The 21,445-nt window shown below is 38.4% G+C and overlaps 2 protein-coding genes across 4 annotated transcripts in view; one reads left to right on the top strand and one right to left on the bottom strand.

Moving 5' to 3' along the window:
• The window catches only part of LOC124183433, a 31,206-nt gene extending 19,702 nt beyond the window's left edge, over positions 1–11,504 (bottom strand). The window contains exon 1 of one of the 2 annotated variants that reach the window (XM_046571925.1): positions 11,069–11,504. The gene's annotated coding sequence lies outside the window, so the exon portion shown is untranslated. Of the gene's footprint in view, positions 1–2,147; positions 2,200–11,068 lie in introns of those variants that run through there. The other variant, XM_046571926.1, reaches the window with a different exon arrangement.
• LOC124183444 (protein shisa-4-like) lies at positions 1,423–21,401 on the top strand. Of its 2 annotated transcripts, none has more exons than XM_046571942.1 (5): positions 1,423–1,571; positions 16,239–16,398; positions 16,633–16,763; positions 19,944–20,060; positions 20,171–21,401. In XM_046571942.1, exons 2-5 carry the CDS (start codon positions 16,241–16,243, stop codon positions 20,257–20,259), a joined length of 495 nt encoding a protein of 164 aa, XP_046427898.1. In that variant the 5' UTR covers positions 1,423–1,571; positions 16,239–16,240; the 3' UTR covers positions 20,260–21,401. The 2 variants fall into 2 exon arrangements, with proteins under 2 accessions (XP_046427898.1, XP_046427897.1); XM_046571941.1 differs by lacking the exon at positions 1,423–1,571 and adding an exon at positions 14,310–14,567.
• The last annotated feature ends 44 nt before the right edge of the window (positions 21,402–21,445 follow it).

Below are 21,445 nucleotides of genomic sequence, written 5' to 3'. Positions count from 1 at the left end.
GGCACTCGTTTGACCGGAAACTTGGTGTTTCGTTTCAAGACCTTGAACTTATCCGATATTTCAGCTCTTCGGTACATTTTTACGGATATTTGCGACCGCAGAAACGAGATCGTTAAAAATTATGAAGCTCGCTGCTGTGGGTTAATTTTTTCAAATTCCATACACGAGTAACGAATGAAAGTACTTGTAAGCTTGTGAAATTTTTAAATGTTATACAAACAATTTTGCCATTTCAACGATTCATTCTTCCTCAATTTGTATTATTTGTAACTTTCGAACAAATCATCGGGCTCTTTGAGCTGCGTTCAAACGCAGTTTCTATGTCTCGTGGAATATTCCGCAGACGCCTGGGATTATACCCTTCGGAAACTTTTAAATCCCCATGGATTTCTGGGTGTCCATCAAAACGAACGACTTCGGTGCCTCCTTCTTTGAGCGACGTATCCTGTCGAGTTCATTATTCAATCGTTACCCGGTGACCGCGAAGCGAGGCGACCTTCTTGGGGAAAAAATTGAATCAATAATAAATGGCAAAGTAAAGTAGCCGAGTCGAGAGTGGATAAATATTCGCCTCCCGTCAGCCTCGAATCTCGTTCGAATCGAGAGTCGACGGAAAAAAGCGGGCAGTCAAAGCTCTGTGTCTAAATGCTGATTCGAATTTGCAGATTTGAAAGCTAAGTTTATGTACAAGAGATGAGAGGAATATTAATTGTGTGGAAGCAATATAAGCGAATTAATAAACAAATAACGGAGCAATGGTTCAAAGGTTGCGATGCGTGTTAATAAAAATCAAATTCATCGAGAAATGACATCCGTGCGAGGGAAAAAAGACGTTGCTTTTAAAATTATATATTCTTATTACAGTACTTGGACATGGGTATTTTTCTTTCGATATCGGCAACGTTGATTAATCGTTCGTTCAGTTTCAACAAGGTTTAGCTTGTTTTGTTCGACATTGAATTCCCTTTTTATCCGTTTTTCAGTTAATCATAAAAACGTTGTACGAAAAACGATTAACAAGAATCGTGACCGGTGTAAATTTATGCTTTGCTTGAAAAAAATTCATCGACGTTATCGAAAATTTTTTTTCTCTAAAAACAGAGAAACGGGAAGTTGAAACAAGGAACGGTATTTATACTCCCGACCATTGTTCGTTTGAAAATCTATAAGTTTTGAATTTGCGCCAATTTTTTCCACCAACTTGTACGCCTGACAAGTTTCTAAATCGTTTGGAGGTTGACGGTTGAATTTTTCTCGGTTGACTGACCGCCTGAAATGCAGGAAATGGTCCAAAGGTCGGTTCCTCAGCCTTGCAAACCGCCGATCTGGTCTGATTTCATTTCGCGAGCTCTGATTGTTTTCTCGATTTACAGACAGGCCGATTTCCGCTCCGGCGCACTTGCAGCACCGTAAATATGCGAGGCTTGTTCAAACACCGATTGCACCACGTCGGAACAAGAAGTCGAAGTCGAAGGAACGAAGCGAAACTACGGAGATTGTAATAGAGGAATGAACGACGCCGGTATGAAGGATTAAAGTTAGGCTCTCTCCTCCGAAAACTTTCGCCTTAGGTAAGTACACTTGTTATCACCGCGATACTAAGCGTGTCGTATATCGATGCAGATATATACTCGGAAAGTGTATCGCGATCGTACAGAAATTGCCAAATAAATGTCCACGAATTTTCACCCGCGTCACTCACGCACGGAAATGCTTTATTCACTTGATCCCCGGCACCCGAAGCTCCCCTTTCAACGGAATTGAATCTCCAAGTCTTACGGTAACCATGAATATTTCCTACCATCACCCGTGAAATATAATAAAATATACATAGGCGGTCGCCTCGAGTGCCAATTCGGTCCTGCGTTAGGCTGGATCAGGATCGCGTTATGGAACAAAACTCGTCGTGGAATAATTTCGATGGTTCGGAAATTTTGAAACATTGAAATTTCGGCCGGAAACACCGAAAACGTCTGGAAATTAATCTGCGGTGAGAGAAGCTTCTTTTAAAAGTATTAGATGGAAGAATTGGTGATTTTCTGAGGTGAAAATCGCTGTGAAGGAAAAACCAAGATATTCTTTTTAGTTATATCGATATAAATACTTTATTACACACACTACGGATTTTCGGATTGTATAAGACGCACGTTTAATTTACATTTTTTAGCAACGAATTGTAATTTCGCTGCTCCGAACGCTCCGTACTAATCATAAGTATTAGCGCTGCGCGGTTCTGGCTTCGTTTCAAATCGCGTTTTGGTCGTTCTTCCCCGCGTCAAAATTCGGCTAAGAATAACTCACGCCTAGATGTGCTTTGCTCCGAAGAGTTCTATTCATGCCTCCTTGCATTCTCTGTTTCGTCGCATCTATGCGTTTGCAAATTGAGAAGGTTGATTCGTCAAACGTCGATAAGGTACTTTTATCAATCTTGTCAAGACATGATCGTAGATTGAGTATTGGGCGAATTGTCACGTTCGCAAAGAAGAAAGATCTCTTTAAAAATACAAAACTAGAAAATATTGGAATTACAAACAAAAGCTTGGATATTCATGCTTCGTTTTACATCGTCTCAAATTTTTTTCATATTCAGCAGAATTCATTTCAATCAGACAATTATTTTTTACAAAGTCAGTGCCATAGATTTTAGATTTTTTCAACAGTCAAATCAATATTTCTATTTGCTGACCGTAATTATAGTATCGTTGCAGTTTTCTAAAATTATATATATTTAACGAAGCCACCGTGACAAAAGAAAGTTGTAGAGGATAGTATTTCGAACAAAATAATCTTACGATTAGATATAAAATGAACGATCAGTGGATACCTAATATTTTCTTTATAATCGCAATATTTTTGATTTTTGTATTTTTAAAGAGATCTTCGGCGATCAATCTCAACTACGTGATAATAAAATCAATGAAAAGTACCAATTTTTGGCGAATCAGCATTTCTAAAGCAGAGCAGGCTTACATGTAACTCGATTCCAATTCGACGTGTGTTTTGAAAAATCATTCACACCAACTCGGTAAAACAAGTTAGAGAAACTTTAATTCGTACATAATAATAGTTTATCCGAACGAATTTTTCTCAGTCAATAAATGGAAAGTAAACATTAATAATGAGCAAACAGCGACAATAAGTCGGGGAATTTTACGTGATAATTAGGGACATGTCGACTGTCTGTATCAGGAGATTCATCATTTTTTTTGCCGATCGCTGATAGAAACGAGCACTAGGGGAAGAAAGGAAATTAGCGACAAATTACCGGGAGTTTTAACGATCACTCAAGAATTTTATTGCGTCCTTGGCGCTCCTCGGGAAAGGACTCGAAGCTTTTCGGCAATTCCATGCTGCCAGGTTGTCAGGAATTCTGAAAGAAATCTCCCAACAGTGAAACAAGAGTGTTAATTATTTATTTCCAGAAAAAATATTCGTTCTCAAAGTGATATAATTCGTTTATTTAATGAATACATAGGCATTGATGAAGGGTGCGACGAAGTAGATTTCTATGTTACTCGAATTACGAAACGGCAGGTACGATGATTCTCCTCATCTCGTACACAGAGGGAAAAGAATTCTCGATCCAACAAAGTAGATTTTGTTGGAATCCATTCGCTTCAATCTAGTATCTCTTATTTGTTTCAAATACGATGACTTCAATTTAACAATTTCGATTTAGTCAGTTTGTCAAAATCATTTAGTCAAGCGAATTCCTTGATTCGACGAAAGCTTTTTTTGTCGCGATCTAGTCAAGTATTGATTCGATCGAACCTTTCGATGCGCTTCCGAAATTGACTCAGCTAAATATCATTTCATTTGAAGTTTATGTATTGTTCCGCCAAGTTGCATGTTCGTTGACGGAAACAATTAGCTACGTCAAATAAAACAAGTATACACAAAAAATTGACATCGATCGAATGCCGTACTTTGTTGATCCAACCGGATCTTGTTTGGCGTAAATGGTTGAATCAGTTGCACCAATTTGTTTACCACTTAAAAGAAAAACCGCGCGGTTTTGAGCAAAATTTTTTGCAAAATTTTTAGTCGTGACAATTATGAGTGATATCATTTGAAAGATACTTCATCCGCGCTTGAATAAGTCTGATGCAATACAGTCAATGCAAAAAGTATTTTGATGAATTAAATATTATGCTCGCCGCGTTTGACTACCGAATTTAGTTGAATCAAACGAATATCACTCGACTCGAATAATAATCCTTTCCCTTCGTGTATAGGGTGAAAATATTCAAATTGGTGGACGGTAATATATTCGCGCCCTTATCCTCAAGCCTGCGAATATCTAGCTGTACATGCACAAGCTCAATGCATATGTATACGGTAATTAAGCGCATACACAGGCCACAGACACAGACTCCTGTCTGGATGTACAACTCATAGACGGGGCGAATCTTCGCAACAGCTACCCTTGGATGTTATCAGCATATATTAATTATGAAAATTAATGGAACCGTTTAATATTCATTGTTTGTCAAATTCTGAGTGTGGCAAATTTCGTTAAGGTCAACTCTGCTCCGACACCACGAGCTGTGTTTCTTGTTAGTCAAAGCTTAAATATTTGCCTACTCCCGCGCTTTTTGTCCCCTCGTCTCTAAAAGTTCCGTTGATTATTCTTCGTCCGTGTCTTTTTTGTGCTGAAATATCTATACGTACATATATCTATGTAGATAATGATATGTATGTAGATTATTACGGAGCTACATCCATACACACACATACACACGTCTCCGTTGCATTTACTTTTCATTTTCGTTCAGCCTCGCGTAACATCGTTTTCATCATTTCATTCGTATCCTACAATTTGTAGATGTAAATTTGGAAGGAAAGATAAAAAAAAAAAAATGAAAAGAAAAATTAACCAACACGTACGATGCCCGAAAAATTGGCGCATTTTTCAACCCTCCACGTTCTGCAAAAGTAAAAGAGATAAAAAGAAGAAAAAAAAAAAAAAAAACCACCGTTCAGCGTATGAGGTAAAATTTTTTTTCTGTCCAATCGTCCGAATCGTTCGGAAAAATTGTTATTACGGTCTAAAATTTCCCAATTTCATCGTTAAAGTTTGATAATAAATTTGTTGCATTTACGTTTAATACGCGTAACGCGGAGTTGGAATTCAATTGCTCGTTCTCGTCGGATGATACTAATTCGCGAACCTCGAGTATCGTACTCGCGCACATAGACTGCAATAAAGCAGACAATTAATCACGCCGCGTCGTCTCAATTAACGTTTCGTCAGCCTAACTATACCTCTGTGTTCCAAATTCGTGAACCGTACGTATTCAAACATCATACACGCGTGCATACAACGGTCGACTCAACAGGCTCAACTACTTTCCGGGGTCAGGGGTTCGTCCGTTGCACGGTTATATGGATACGTTATTATTGTTCACTGAACAAATCCTCCCGCATTCGCTTCCGAGTGCTTCTCGTGTCGCGAAAGCCCTTCTAATCTTCGCATGTACCACATTGTTTCTTGTAATTTAACTAATTAATCGATGTCTTTTTTTTTTTTCTTTTTTCTTTCAACAAATAAAACGGACACTAGAATATATCTGGTAGGATCAACGCGGCTTGTACATTTTTCGCGTATCGAACGAATTTATCTTTCGTTGAAAATGTGAATGCAGTTGTGAAAAATGGGGGGGTAAATTGGCAACGTCGATAGGAATGGAACACGGGAATTAGTTTCGTAATTTGGAGTGCGTGCAAAGTCGGATGGTACGAATATCGTTGCAGGATATATGTATAATACTCGATGGAATAACGCCGGTCAACGATAAGTTGGCAAAGGCAACGAGAGCCGTCATGGTTACCGAATGATCTCCTGACCCTGTCACAACTCGATCCGATTCTAAATTGGGCAATAAAATTTCACGACAACTGCCGAGTGGTTAACGTGTACCATTCGTCAGAGAGAGAGAGGACGGCATCGGATAGAAAATTTATAGAACCGTCCAACAAAAACTTCGTTCTTTCGTAGTTGATATATTTCGGTTACTTACACACGCCGTTTTCCTGAGGCTCAAATGCTCGGCAAAGATATGAAGAATGATCGAAAAAAATTAATATAGCTTATAACGTACGATCATTCTTACGCGAAACGTTCAGGTTTCTCTTTCGTATTTTTACTCAAGATTGAGACGGCGCTTAGAAGACTCATTTCTTTTCCTCTCTCTCTCTCCTTTTCTCTTTCTCTGATTTATCTCAAGTACCGCGTGAATTGCGCGATACGCGGAATTCCGATAAGCATTCGTATGTTCTCTCTCATTCATTCGGAGGCGATATAAAAAGAATCCGTACACCTCTCGCTTTATTTTCTTCTTGTCTAGATAAGTTTTTTTATTCTTCATACCGCAGAGCTATTCTTGGGAAAAGAAATGCAACCGACGGTAATTGAGGAAGGGTGATTTGCGCATTCGAAGCAAAAGTAATATTTTTTTCTTTACAACAATTCGTTGCGCAACGTTGGAAGAAAATAACAGTACGATCATCGATCACATCAGTTGAAAATTGGGGTGAAAAATGATTCGAAATTTTTGAATTCTGTTAAATTGTCCAAATCATTCACATCATTCACGCGAAATTAATCGTTTCAAACACCTTCGATCCAACTGACACGCGAATAAACAAGAAACGAAAAATCGTGTTGAGAAAGCAAGCGAAAACGATGTTGTACCTACAGACCGAAGAATTTTCTAAACACGAGGCAACGTCTGTAATAAACATCTGACAAATCATTTTAAACACAATGCTCATCAAGGATTATTCGAGCTCTCTTGGCGGAAGAGCGACCGTCCTCGAATCCAATCGTGCATACACGCATGCAAATACACACAGAGGCGTTTTACACAGTGACACGCGTTTTTCCCCAGGGTTAGCCTACGCGTCACGCGAGAAATACCAGGGCTTGTTGAACAAATAAATACATATTCGAATCTCTACGTGCATACCGAACGGTTAGCAATCGCGTCTCCGAGGCTGCTGACGAACAACAGCGCGGTAATAACCGAGCGAACAATTTTCTGTTCGCCGATTGGCAAACTTGCACGCAATCCGCGCGACGATGTCACTCTGAATGCAAACACGCATTGTATAATGTATAAACTTGACCGCCCGAAGCCGAACTTTATAAATTACCAAAGTCAAACGTTGATTTTCGTCCGCGCGTTCAATGGTTAGTTTTTACAATTTATTTGTTCATTTCTTTTACGTCTTTATCACTGTTTAAACGTTTCAGGATCATCGTTGTTTAGTTTGTATACCTGGATAAAACAGTTTTACAACAACGATATTCGGCCGAAAAATTTGTCAGAAACGGTGTTTAAGAAAAAAATAATTTGCGACACTTCCTAAAAAGTTTGTTTATATTCAAAGAAAGATTCGATAAAAATATGAGCGTTCTACGTTACGTGGAGGTTGATCTTTCGCTTTTTAAAATTTTTTTTTGAACTTATAAAGTACCTCGAGTAAAAACGGTTTTTCTTACTTACGTCAATCATAATATAAATTTACGTCAGAAAGAAGAACCATACTTGTAATATTAAGTCTTCGGGTCGATGCTTGACGACTTTTTCCTTATTAATTGAATCTCATAAAATAGTTATAATTTAATATGAACCTTTCATTTAGGAGAACAAGATTCCCGGATGATATATCGTTACTTTATGGGTGGTGATCTTTGGGTTGAATATAAATGTCAGGAAAGAAATAATAATTTAAGTGCTAAGACTAAGTTTCGTCACAGATTAAAAAAAATTTGAAAAATCTAATGAGCGCGATTTTCCACGTAACGTAGAACGCTCGTCTTTTCACAGACTCTTTCTTTTAAATCGTAAATATTTTTAATTTCCGAAACACCCTAATACATATGGGATTCGCGGCACATATTACATCGAATCAAATCGAATACCTAGAATTATACACAAGGGGAAATATTATCGCAATCTGTCTATCCGACTTCCTATCATGACGCAGGCTTACAATCATTCGTGTGAATAATTTCTCGGCCAATATTCCCTGAATTATTGTGTGGATACTGGGGCGAGAATAACGCGGTTTGTGTTATCGCTGGGTTTCTGGATTGCTAGGTTTCGGCTTTGAAACGCTGATTTGTGATTTCGCCCCGTGAAATATGGATAAATGTCGCGGCGCCGTTACGTCGAAATTGCTTATACCCCGGTTGAAAGTATAAGTTATTAGTTTATTCTGCACCTTGCGTGTTGATTTTTCATCTTAAAACTGAGCACAACATTATCACCATATTTCAGCAGGAAAGATTTCGCGGTTGAATTAAGACGAAGATGAAAAAATGAAAAGCATAATTAGAACAAGCGCAATACGCGCGCGTTTCCATCATTTTAGATAACGATAAATTTTTCAGAAACAATTTGCGGTTCGGACGGTACGAACGTTTGTAATAAAGCCTTCATTCCAGACAGTCGATTGATATGAAGGCCCCTCTTCCTCGAAGGGAAGAAGAATTCGTTTTCTCGCCGTTCCAAATTCCCCAGATTCCACATCAGAGCTGATATTGCAGCACCAAGACACAGTATAGGTATATTATATTACGGTGGCGGCCTGGCGGGTACGGTGAACCTCAGACGAGTTAATCGAGAGCGAGTTTGCCTTTTCTGAAACCCTTGAACGCACAGACTCGGTACCGATTCGAGGTCTAAATATAATGCGGTTGTGTGAATATGCAGGCGGTGAGCTTCGACGGTCTGGCGAGAAAATGAACAAAATTACAGAGAGGAAGCCTCGAAACATCCATTTTATAACGTTAATGGGTATGATATAACCGAGTATTAAATACTGAGGGAATTGCAATTTATGTATCGCGGGGGACAGAAAAGGTTCGCTTTCAAAAAACCGCGTTAAATTACAGTCATTTGTCCGTGTTTTTTCAGGCAACTTTACCGATCGCTGATAGCCGAGATAGGAGAATATAAAATTCTCTCGTTGAATTATTGTACAGACAAGTAAGGGATCAAAGTGCGTTCCGTGATCCAAGTTTCGACCCTTCGATATCCGGAGCTGTTGTACTTCTTGTTGTTTTTCCTAACGTACTTCAATCTTGGCTCTTTGCCATATAAAATGAAACAGGGGATGGTCAACCCCTTGCTACGTTACAGAATTGTGTGAACCTGGGACGGGTGAAGACGAAAAACAGAGAGATATATCGGTCTTCTCATTTTCCGTCGCGGCTTGCAAGCCACAGCTTTTAGCGTCGGGTTTCCGTATCCACTCGAATCAGGCCATTTACTTCTTTTTTTTTTACGGTGACGACGGAAAAAAAAAGCAAGAAAAAGAAAAAGAACCGGCATTAATAAGCACCTCGTACAAAAATAAAATCATATTTTGCACAATCGTATAAAGCCGAGAATTTTCGCTCTTTGACGAAAATGTTTATGTACGCAATTTCGTAACGAGGTTGAAAAAGTTTCAAGTTCTTCCGAGTATGCTCGGATAAAATTTAGGATAATAATCAAATCTTGAGACGTTCTGCCTCGGCCTAAATACGTATATATATATATGCATACCCTGTATACACATGTATGTACCATGCATTTATGTATATAACTCCCCACCATTACCCTGCCAACTTTTCTAGACGATAAAATTTCCCCGACAATCCCGCAGCTTTTACGGCCTTGTACATCCATGAGCTACTGGTTATTCAGCATTTTCCATCTTTGCACAACGAAGCGAAATACAACACAGATACACCGCCGTCGGGCTTTGGTATCAACGCGTATAATATTTGACGCGGTGAAAACGCGGCGAAGCTTCTCGAATAACGTTGCATTAACACTCCGTTCCGCAAATGTCCCTGGAAGTAAAATCACCTTCGGCAAGGATTCGTTGGTCCAGAGCTTTCAGACATGGCGGCACTGTTTACAGTTCTTTACAGTTCCTAAGCGCGATCTTCGCCTGCAAGTTCAAGCAACCGCTGGGAGTGATTTCAGGGATTTCACGCCCTGTCTGAATAAGGGTGCAGACGTGTCCTGGATTACCATCGTACTCGTCGACTTCTTTCAACGCTTGTAAGCGGCTTACCGGTGAATATTGCCGGCGAACCCTGATTGCGGATATTCTTTTTCGTGGATTTTTTCGGGCCTGTCCGTACACGTTACACCTTACACACCGGGGAGCTTCGCATTTGCAAGCCTACTTGGTTATCGATTACGTTGTATATCCAATCGGGGTGGAAAATTTGTATACGTCGATTTGAAGGGATGCATCGCGGATCGTCGGGATTTTAAGGCTGCGCACGGTTCTTCGAGCTTTTTTTCTTTTACCGCTGGAGTTTGCTGCAGCGTATTTCACGTCTCGGAGATTTTACAGTTTCATTCCGCGATCCGCGAAACCCATTTCACGTTTCATTCCGTCGGCGAGTTTTATACGAACGACGCGGTCTGCGACGAGGATTTCGAATCGCGTGCTGACCGCCTTTCCTTTCATCGGGTAAATTCGTAAGACGTGCTTCTCATCCCTTGTCAGTCTACTTCTCAAAGTATACATTTTACGCCTACGTATATCGAAGCTGTTTGTTTGCTGGTATCGAATGACAATATTTTTATGAAAAAAGTTTCACCGACTAACGGACCAAAATACATATCTCCGACTTAAAAGTACATAGATTCGGTGATGGGTATTGATTAAATTCAATGTGGAAAAGGTTGGGAGAATCAGCTCCTTTTATTTTCCTTTACGTCAATTGTCCAGCGTTGGTGTGAAAACGTCCAGATTTTAATTTTACCGGTTGTGTCTCGGCACCCTTTTAGTACAACAGCCCAAACGCAATTCTCTGATTCGGGTTTCATTTCTACGGATATCGAGACGCCCGCGGGATTCCGTGAGAAGCTCCGAAGTGAAAGAACGAGACGAAGGCGGTAAAATTTCGGGCAAAGCTCTTGAAAGGTAGAATAATGGATCGGTCTAAGTGTTCTGGTGGCCTGCGAGTATCGATTATACACAGGACGTGAGTGAAATCTTTTTATTAAATCTCATGCCTCCCTTCGTTTTCCCTTCGTTAGAATAATAATCGTACCTGACTTGGTGTTTCAAGCTCGCCGCTTCTCGTAGAAAAACCCGAAACGAACGAGCGGTTATAGGTTGAAAAATTCACCCCCTCCAAACCATCACGATACTCTGCACGAACTGCACTTATCGGTCGTATAATTTAGGCAAACTTTTTGGCAACTTACGATATTCACATACACTGATTATATACCGCGATAAGTCAAACGGTGGAGAAAAATCTACACCCACGAAAAAGAGAAACGGGCCCTGCGATCCCTCTAACCTTTCTATTTCACATTTTACCTCGAACTCGCGACGGATTTCTTTTCTTTTTACTGTATACTTTATTAAAGGGCAAAGGGTCCTGAGGCAGGCTGGCTTGCTGCGACGACGAAAATTGCCGGGGTACCGCGTGAATCCCCTTCGAAAGCTCACAGACGAATACACCGGTGCGGACGACCTGAGCCATCAGTCGCGCCTTTCAAACTTCCGCGCAAGCTCGAGGTTTAAGGGGTTTCCGCGAGGGATTCTGCCTCCCTCTCTCCCTCTCTCTCTCTCTCTATCTCTCTCTGCGCTTTCCTCCGCGACGCAGATCCACGCACTTATGGATACGGTGCATTAGGGTGGAGTGAAAGAAGAAAATATTGCGATTCTTTTTCTTTCTTTTTTTTTTTCTCGTTTTTTTGTCGTTTTTACAGAAGCCTAGAAATGAGCTTTCAATACGGTCGGGGTACGTGCAAAAAAATTTCGTACTTTACCGATAAATCGCGTGTGACGATGATAAAATAATTCTGACGAACAGTTTTATTCGAAAGTTTAAAACTTTAGTTTCAATTCATCGCAACAAGAACGCTTTACAACGTCCCGGTAAATTTTGACGACCTTGCGATAGGTGTGTTGTCTGGGTAAGATTTTAGGGCACGAGAGCTTTAATTTTATGAACAAATCTTGAAATGATTCCACGGTGAACGTTATTGTTATGATATACGAGTAAGCGAGTAAATTCTTTGCCGTTTATCAATGCTAGAAGTAATTGATACCTGAAATGAACCCTACATCTTATTTTGACGTCACGAAGTGAGAAACGTGACACTATAAACTGTCAGCTGTACCGGAACAATGGTAATTGGACGATCTTAAACGTTGACGGATAATGATTACATCCGACAGCAGAACGCGGATCAACGCATTATAGTTATGTACGTGCGATATACCGTAGAGCTGCAGTTTGTTCTACGACGTTGAATGATGGAATAAATATAGAATCGTGCCAATTATTTTACGGAGAATTTTATTCCGCTGTTGATCGGATATTCTCGGAATGATCAGCGATATACGTCACTTTATTATTACCACTCTGCGTAGCTTTGCTGAATCAATCACTGAGATTAGATTGCATACGTCGTTATTGGTACTTGCGTTGCAGGGGAGTTCGTCGTTGGTTTTAAGGTGGAATTATTCGCATGTGAACTAGTAAAATTAGTTACACTCTTATATTCTACGTGCGATAAGAATATTATGACGGTGTTACATTTTCATTAAAGAATCGAATTTCTGCAAAGTATATTAATTATCAAGTGTCGCTTCGACTTATCAAGACAACCAGCTTTGTTTTTCAAACGATCGTGTTCGAGCATCTACTGCCGTATCTTTTACATCCGGTCAGCACTAAAGCATTTCGTTCCACGTTTACTTCTATGAGAAACCCACATTGCATTTTCATCGATTTTTAAACCGTAACATGACGTGTTACGGCTGGGTCTGATATAGTACGTAAAAATCGCCAAACAAAGCGACGACGCCTCGAAACTCTTTGAATTCACGTCTACAAAGGTATTGTTGTTCGAAATAAGTTGTCATTTTACAATCGAATAACAATTTATTGAAGTAAAAAAGAATACAGATAATTGTATAGTAATTAGGTACTCTGTCCTTTTAGAGTATAATTACGAGTAGGAGTGCGTTGTACCAGCGGGTTTGAGAAACGTTGAGGCTAGGCGAAGATGAATGATTCAGACACGCGTACAATTTGCATGACAATTACCATGCGTTGAATAAAGGCGGTTTCGTTCAGCTCGCCGGTTTATTCTCTCTTGTATAAAGAGTGCCAAGCAAGTCACAGAAGTAATACAATTTTTCAGTGCACTATACCGGGTGTAAAGAATTACTTCACCCTCTAACCTGGGTCCCCCCTAAATATCGCATAATTTTTAATTCGCTAATAAGTTCAAACGAACTTAAGGAAAATATTTGTTACAATATGAATATATGCGGAGATGTAAGACAGTGCAATTATCTGTTGGGGAAGACTTATATTTTTTTGATACAGCACAGTTCGCTGACTGGGCTCTGTTCCAAAGCAATTTAACTCGAGACGTAATTCCGAAATGCCGGAATTTGCGTGGTCAGTATTTTCTGATTCTAAAAATAAATGTATGCACTATACTACATTATAGTATATTGTATATGTACAGTAAAAGTCGTTAGACACATTATTTGCCGCAGGCGTGAATATGCATATCTTAAGATCATAAAAATTGAACCTTTCATTTATTTTTCGCTCCTCTTTCCTTCTCACGTCATTGTCTATCACACCTTAGGTTAAGAAAAATACGAAAATAGGTCATGCCTACGACGTGATTCAGTTTTAGCACAAAGTGCTGGTGACATTCGTATGTCCTGTAAATGATGACTGTCGGCGGTCGCAGCAAATATGATGTAAGGTATGCATATATGTACATATAAGAGATTAAAAATAAATTTCTTAGGATAGATGCGTGATTCAATTCATAATTACATTCTTATCCTCTGTAAGCTGCTATTTATCGACATAACAGGATATTATATTATCAAGCAGTACGAGTAAAACAAAGAAACTAAAGAGAAATATTTCCAATTCATAACGAACACAAAGGAATCCTTGAAATCGAAGCCTGGAGAAATTGAAAGCGGTCTCTAACGGACAAATCTCGTAATACTGCCATGCGTAGAGGGTAAATTAAGGCAAAATCGCATCGACGAAAACAACGATTCCGTGAGCGAATCAGCGATTGCGACAGGAGTGAACTTCGCGTGCGAAAAACCCGCCGGCGATAAAGGCTCGGCGAATCCTCATTCGGCAAGGATGCATCTCCGCTTCGATGAAAAGCCGCTCGTACGATTTTTGCTCCTAGCCGCGCCTAGTCTTGATTTCACGCGCATGCGCGGAGCTTCGGGTATTCCCGAGATTCTTCGGCTCGGCAATCGGGTTCAAGGTTCGGGTTGGCGGTATCAATTCGCTCGCACAGAGTTCGTTCCATTGTGCGAGAGCAGTGGTTACACGTTTGTCCTCGGCGCAAGTGGTTGTGCAGGTAGTCGTGGTTTCGTCCGACGAAAAGCTATTCGATTCATTGCGTCCGGTGCGCGTTTATCAACCCCGCAGATAATCGGGGTCCGTTAAAAGTGACAGTAGAATAATAAAACACGCAAAATGGCTCGTTTCGCGGTTTCCATCGTCGCTGTGATCTGTCTGGTCAGCGTTGCCTACGGTGAGTCAATATCCGTCAAAGTACCGATATATCGGCGACCGGCCGACGCTTCGATTCGTTTCGTTTCCTACCCGATTTGAGTCAGGACTAACCGTGACACACTCTCGAAGCGTGTCCGGTTTCAAGGATCGTTCATTTACGTAACGAACAACCGAATCGGCCGTTCCGACTTCTCGTTTATCCTGGTCAAGCGAATTCGCTGGAACGCGATGCAGAGTTTGAAACTGGTTGGCAACATCCTCACGCACACAGGTCGAGTCCTGTTTTAGCGTCTGTGTCGCCTGCTTAACAATAAGCGAGGCGTCGAGATAACTGCGCATGACGCATCAACGTCGTTGCACGCTGATTTCTCTCTCTCTCTCTCTCGCTCTTTCTCTCTTGGCTCTTTTTTTATTCCTGTTTACGTTTTTTTTTTTTTTTTTATTTTGTCCATCCCATACCCTCCTGCGGCGATGTTCAATGGGGATGCTTCATCGTCTCCGTCTTTCCGATAATTCGTAATTTATCGATTGCCGTATTGCGAGACTGATTTCAGAATTTCCGGGAACTCGGGCCTTTTCGAATTACACACATCTGTTTATTTGAAACCCGACTCCCACCTCAGTTCTCCACTTAATGATTTCTTGGTAGCACGAGCGTATCGTGGTATCATGAGTACACTTCGTAGACTTAAGTCGTGGAGATATATATCTATACATATATACTCGCTCTGTTTCTATGTACAGATGATTAATTTTACGACGTACGTAAAGACGAGATGAATAAAACTCCTCCCGACACGTAGATATCAATAATCGTGTCTAGAAAATGATTTGTTGCCATCTTTTACGACAAATAATGACACCTGTTTTATCTTATGCTCCAAATTCACTTATTAGATATTAAGAAGATTCGTCATGATTCATCACTGCTACTTCGATCACTCATTTTTCAGCGATTTTGAATTGCTAATAAATATTCTCATAAAACTTCAAGCTTTGATTCGTTATAACTGAATTATATCTACATTTGACAATCAGCGTTCTTTTAGCCTCCGTCCATTCGTGTGGTAAGGTTTGGATTTCTTGTCTCCTCGTGAATACTTCGTTCCACATTTACACGCACTCCCTCAAATTCGATTCTTGTTTATTTGCGATAAAACAGGGTTTGTCCGCACAAGGAAAACCGCGAAAACTCAGGGAATTTCTTATAGCAGGGAAAAGTCAGGGAAAAGTCATGGAATTTTGAAAATAAGACTGGAATTTTAAGTTTCTTGAAGAAACAAACTTGTTCTTATACCTACATTACTTGATATCAAACCTCCTTTCGTTTTTTTTTTTTCACTGAAAATCGCTGGCTGTTGTTTGTAAATTAGTAGTCGGATAGTAAATTAATTACTAGGTAATATTGAAGGTATTAGTATTAATAAGCAAAAAAATTGTCATGAATCAGCGGCATATTTCTTGGAAGGTTACTGAAAAAAATCCTATTTTCAGGCTGGAACACCTGGAAAAGTCAGGGAATTTCGGGTTGCAAAAAGCGTACGAACCCTGTAAAATTTTCAGGTTTTTTTCTGCTCCGTATCGCAAACATGAAAAGTTTGGCCTCGAAATGATCCTTTATTTTTTCTTGTGAAATTATTTATATGCGAAATATTGAAGTGACTAATATTTTTCTATCTCTTTCATACAGGTATGGACTGTACTTTAGGAACCAGTGACAATTTTATCGATAAATTCGTGAATTCCTGTCCGAGACCACTTGTTGATCCGAGCGAAAACAGCTATTGTTGCCCCAGAGTCGATGGTACTGTTTACTGCTGCGATTGGGCGGAGTTCACAATGAGAACTGGGTAATAAAAAAAAAACAATTTTTACTTTTTTCATCGATCAAAATATGCTCAATTTATGTATTACCTATACCTCAATGATCGAGATTACAATTAAAAACTGTTGTCATAAAACCAAACTATTTAGGACTTATGTCATTGATAAATGAATAGCTATCTTTAAAGGTCAATATTTCTAATAGTGAATTAACAATACGAACATTTAATGACGAGTATAATAAAAAATTGTGTTTTCAGACTGGGCATAATCGTTCCTGTTGTTATCGCTGTGGTCGTTATTATCTCTCTGATTGTCTTCTGTATTTCCTGCCTTTGCTGCGCCTGTTGTCCATGGTACCGACGACGTCACCGTGGAACCATCTATAGCAGTAAGGGACCAGTATAAACTCAGAATAAGCTTTCTGCAGTCTACCATTTATCACATAAATATTATGCAAGCGAATATCGTTATGAAAAAAATTTCACAAATGATTCTGCTCACTGCTTATTTATCCATCGAAACATTCCTCGATTATTTTATTCGATTTCTCTCACATATAAAAAAAGAAAATGATCTTAATTATCATATACTCTACTCTACAGACATTCCACAGTTTGGTCAGATGTTTTTTTTTATAAAACTATAACCACTGATCCTAGGCATGACGTTATTGGTTTTCCCTCAAAATGTTTTGTATATATCTTTGCCCAACAAACGCAACATTTTATTCATTTACTTAGTGCGGTAAGTTTTACAATACAGGATGAGAATGAGGATGAGACAGAACGTCCATATCAGTTCCTACTATAAGCATATAATTATACCCTTTCGAAAACTGATTCTGAGGATTAATTTCTTTGTCTGCCTAATGTTAGGGGTAAGTCTGCGGCGAGTGAATGGATTCATACCTAACATACTAACTGTGTACTAACTCTTCCAGACCAGCATCGTTTGAGTGAAACTTCAAGAGAATCTCATGCATGTTTTTTTTCAGGACCCATTGCCTGAATGAAACCACTCGACGCATCCTGAAATGATTTTTAATTTCAAAACAAACGGAATCATTTTCTACATATAAGTATTACTCGAACTTGTCTTTTTTTTATTAATCAATTTAAATATAATCACAAAAAAATGCGTACCATATAATATTAATTAACTGTATTTTCTTCATGAATCGAAGATCATATTATTCTACGCTTACGTGCAGTATTCCAACTCTAATAGAAGTAAAAATTTATTTACGGTTTGTTATTTGTAGGAGAATACTACTTGCATGTTGTAAGGTGTTGAAATTTACATAGGAATTATTAGTTTTGCGTGCGTTTCGGCCTGGAGTCGAGAAATTCTGAGTTTAGACATTGTTCTGATGTTATGCCTACACAATCATTCAAATATGCTGTTTGAATTTGAGTTTGGCATTACATTTGATTAGTAGCTGATAACTTTGATGTGATAATTTTTACGTGATCGACGAAATATATTTTATCATAGCGGCAGATGTTATTACGAAATCAAATTCTTTGTAACATTCTTTATGTGATTACGTTTACATACTCTATAAAACTAAATGGCTGCTGCTGTTATTTTTTGTATCACATTGATATGATCATGTCATTTATTATAAGGAGACTTGGATTGTACAGGATTTAGAACAAGTCTAGGAATCTTTAACGCACAAAACATCTTTGTCAACGTGTTGGTCTTGTAGGGTGTGGCTTTATTCATTTCTGTTCAGCCTGCTTTACGACTAGAAAAAAAAATAACACCATTTCAGTCATCCTAACCGGCATATCAAGAGTCCCACGAATGCTTTGTTACGTGCACAATATCAACAATAACATCAATCATTTTGCTTAATGTTGTCCGCAGAATATCCTCAATAATACCCTCAATAATACCACAGACCAGTTCGGTTCATTATTAATAATAATTCAGCTAAATTTTTACCTTAATTCCTACTTCTGCTTGCGCATTATTGACTGCAGGAACCAAAAAAAATTTTCGACTCAAGTTTACAAACAGGAGAAAAAGAACAGAATTTACTCAAAACTGCAAATAAAGAAATACACATCAAGGTTTTTGATGAAAAATACTCATGTCAACTATATTTTTTATTATAAGTACAGCAGATTTTAGTCTGCAGGCAGTAGTTTTCACTGCTTCTACAGTAAATTCTACATCTTGCTAAGTATATATCACCAAAAAACCCGAAGTGTTCTTTTTTTTTTGCAATATTGAGTCATATCTGCTCATTCATTCTCTCTGTGTAAGTAAGTGATTTACAACATTAAGGAAATTCGCCAGTTGCGGTTAGGAATAATTTCATGAATGTGAAGTAGCCACTGCTTTTTGTATCGATGCTATGCGATGTGAAAAATGTGGCGATATCTGTATTTATCGAGCAAAAAAATGTTTTGCACTAAGAACTCTACAGTAAATGACAAATCTTTTATATTGTCACGTTATATGTAATACAGCTTATATTTCTATTATTGCTTCGGTTCATTGAAAAGAACCAACGTATACTGTAAATGACATACGTGATATATGATTGTACGGGTACCCCTGTTACAAGATGATACGCGGTATGTACGAGAAGTTTAATTTCCTGTTCAAGATTCCTAAATCATTTACAAGTCTAACGATATGACACATATACCTATATTTTTATATATCTATTTTTTCTAGTTACCTAAAAGTAGTATGCTTGCTCATGAACGGTATATTAAGTTTGTGGTTGTAACACCGCAAGTGGAAGATAAGGGAATAATAATCACTCTGTGTTACCTCAGATGCTTCCAGAAATATTGTGTGTAAAACTATTATATACTATTTATAAATATATACGTGCTTAATAAATATTCGTAACGAAATGAAAATCTAATAAAATGCGTAATTGGCACATGTTAATTTTCCTGATCCTCTTTAAGTACGAATTTCATTTCCAATTTGATACTATAATTAGTAAAATATGACGACTGTGAAAGTGATTTATGTATCACATTCTTTCACCACTTGTACAAAATTTAGCAGCGTTCATTTGAATCTCTGTACAAAACTTTATTTATAGTCTTTATGCACATATATTATTTCTGATTGCACCTTTTGTATGAATAAGAAATATAGATTATTTCTCCAACGTCTGATAAGAACTTTTTCATCGCATTTCTCACTTTTTTTTTTCTTCTTCATATTACTATTATCTCAAAGCAGTTACTCATAAAAAAAATTCGTTCTTGAATTATCAGTTTTTTAATGATAACGGACACGAAGTACCTGAAAATACGATGAACGTTTATGACGTAATACCGCCGTACCTGTAATAATGCGCGAGAAGCAAAATGATAACAATATTGTTATTGGAATCTTACGCTGTAAAATTGCCTCAAGATTTGCATATAAGCTTGTAAGTACAGTATAGTACATAGGAGACAATGTTTTGTACGTTTTCTCTTGTAAACTTTGACTGATCGGGTATTCCTCATAATTCACCAGTTGAAACGAAAATAACTCGCGTCCCGAACACGAGACGATGGTATTTTGATTTTTCAAATCAATTTTTCAGGCATGCAAACACCTGTTACGGGTATTCACGTTATCCAGACACCTCCCTCAAATTCTGGCTACACAGTTCATCAGATACAACAAATTCAGCCGCCAATTTACGCGAATGCCGTATCAGGTAACTTGGATTAATACCGTTTGTCAGTGTTTAGTGAAAATTGATTCTATTACTGAGTTATATGTAAAATGCGAGTATCCATTTGATAAAAACCGTTTATTTTCACTCAGCTATGCCGCAGCATCCAGTTCCTCCTCCTCAGTACACCAGAGAAGATAACACCAAACAAGCGCCCTACAATCCAAGCTACGTCCAGTGAAAAGTGAAATCAAATGCACGTGTCGCTCGGTGACCGAGGGTGAACCTTTATATTGATAAGGAATTGGGCGTTCTTGTTTAAGAACGTACGTACATATATGCGCCTTACAATTTAAAACTTGAACGTAATCCATCCAAGTATATATTTATATACCGTAAATCCATGTCGCGAGGATCTCTTGATTTTAGGGATCATTGCGGTGTGAATAATTACTGTGGAATTTCTGTCCGAGAGAAGTGTGATGTTTGCTAGTGATATAAAGATCAAAGTTTGTTTTTCAATTTTTTTTTCTTTTTTTTTTTCGTTACATATTTATGTCACCACGCACATTACACCGTTTGTTGTTTTTATAATCGTGTGTAACGCTATCGGCAAGATTTCGGCCGACGCACGACGTTACGTTACAAGTCTTGTAGATTTATGTTCAGTATTTCATTGATATTTGTCTTCGATCTTACGACAAGAGTCTCCTATTATACATATATTATACAGAATAGCTGTGATGGCCGATTTACACGTGATTACCGCGTTATTAGTACGTAATATTATTCAAAGACAGGACTAATTGTAAAATTTCATTCCGTGAAAGGTAGTGAGAGTGATCATGCCTTGTTTTCAAGATTGACCCTTATACGTTAGTTATGCAATATTGAGATAGAAGTAAGATAATTGCGGCCGAATTTTGTATGAAGTTCCGAATACTAATACCGCCACTAATCTCTTATATTTCTATTCTACATTTTAAGTTGGAAAAGACGCGAGTTGAACAATCAAGTTTTTTTATCGGATGGAAATTATCAATTGCATATCTCACCTGGTGTGATGATGAGATACGAGGAGTATCATGCTCTTCTTCTTCTTCTCGTTAGATTAATTAATCCTTGGCTCTATTTTCGCACAGCGAACACTTCTATGGAATGTGTAGATGAATCAAACATGTAAGCATATTTTTAGAAATAAGGTATATCTACACAATATTGAGTGACCCCATATTTTTACCACTTATCAATAATAATTACGGGGAATAAAGAATTCTCGCAATTCACGAGCTCACAATAGCGAATTAATGTAAGTGAGCCCGATAATGATGTATGAACTTTTAAATTGTTTGCAATTAAATATCTTTATATTTTGGACGGAAATTATACCTTGTTGATTATTCACACGTACCACTTAGAAATCGGTT

This window comes from Neodiprion fabricii, chromosome 5 (assembly GCF_021155785.1).
Source record: "Neodiprion fabricii isolate iyNeoFabr1 chromosome 5, iyNeoFabr1.1, whole genome shotgun sequence".
Classification (NCBI taxonomy): Eukaryota; Metazoa; Arthropoda; class Insecta; order Hymenoptera; family Diprionidae; genus Neodiprion; species Neodiprion fabricii.
The sequence above is the reverse complement of the archived record's forward strand: the minus strand, read 5'-3'. Positions and strand labels throughout refer to the sequence as shown.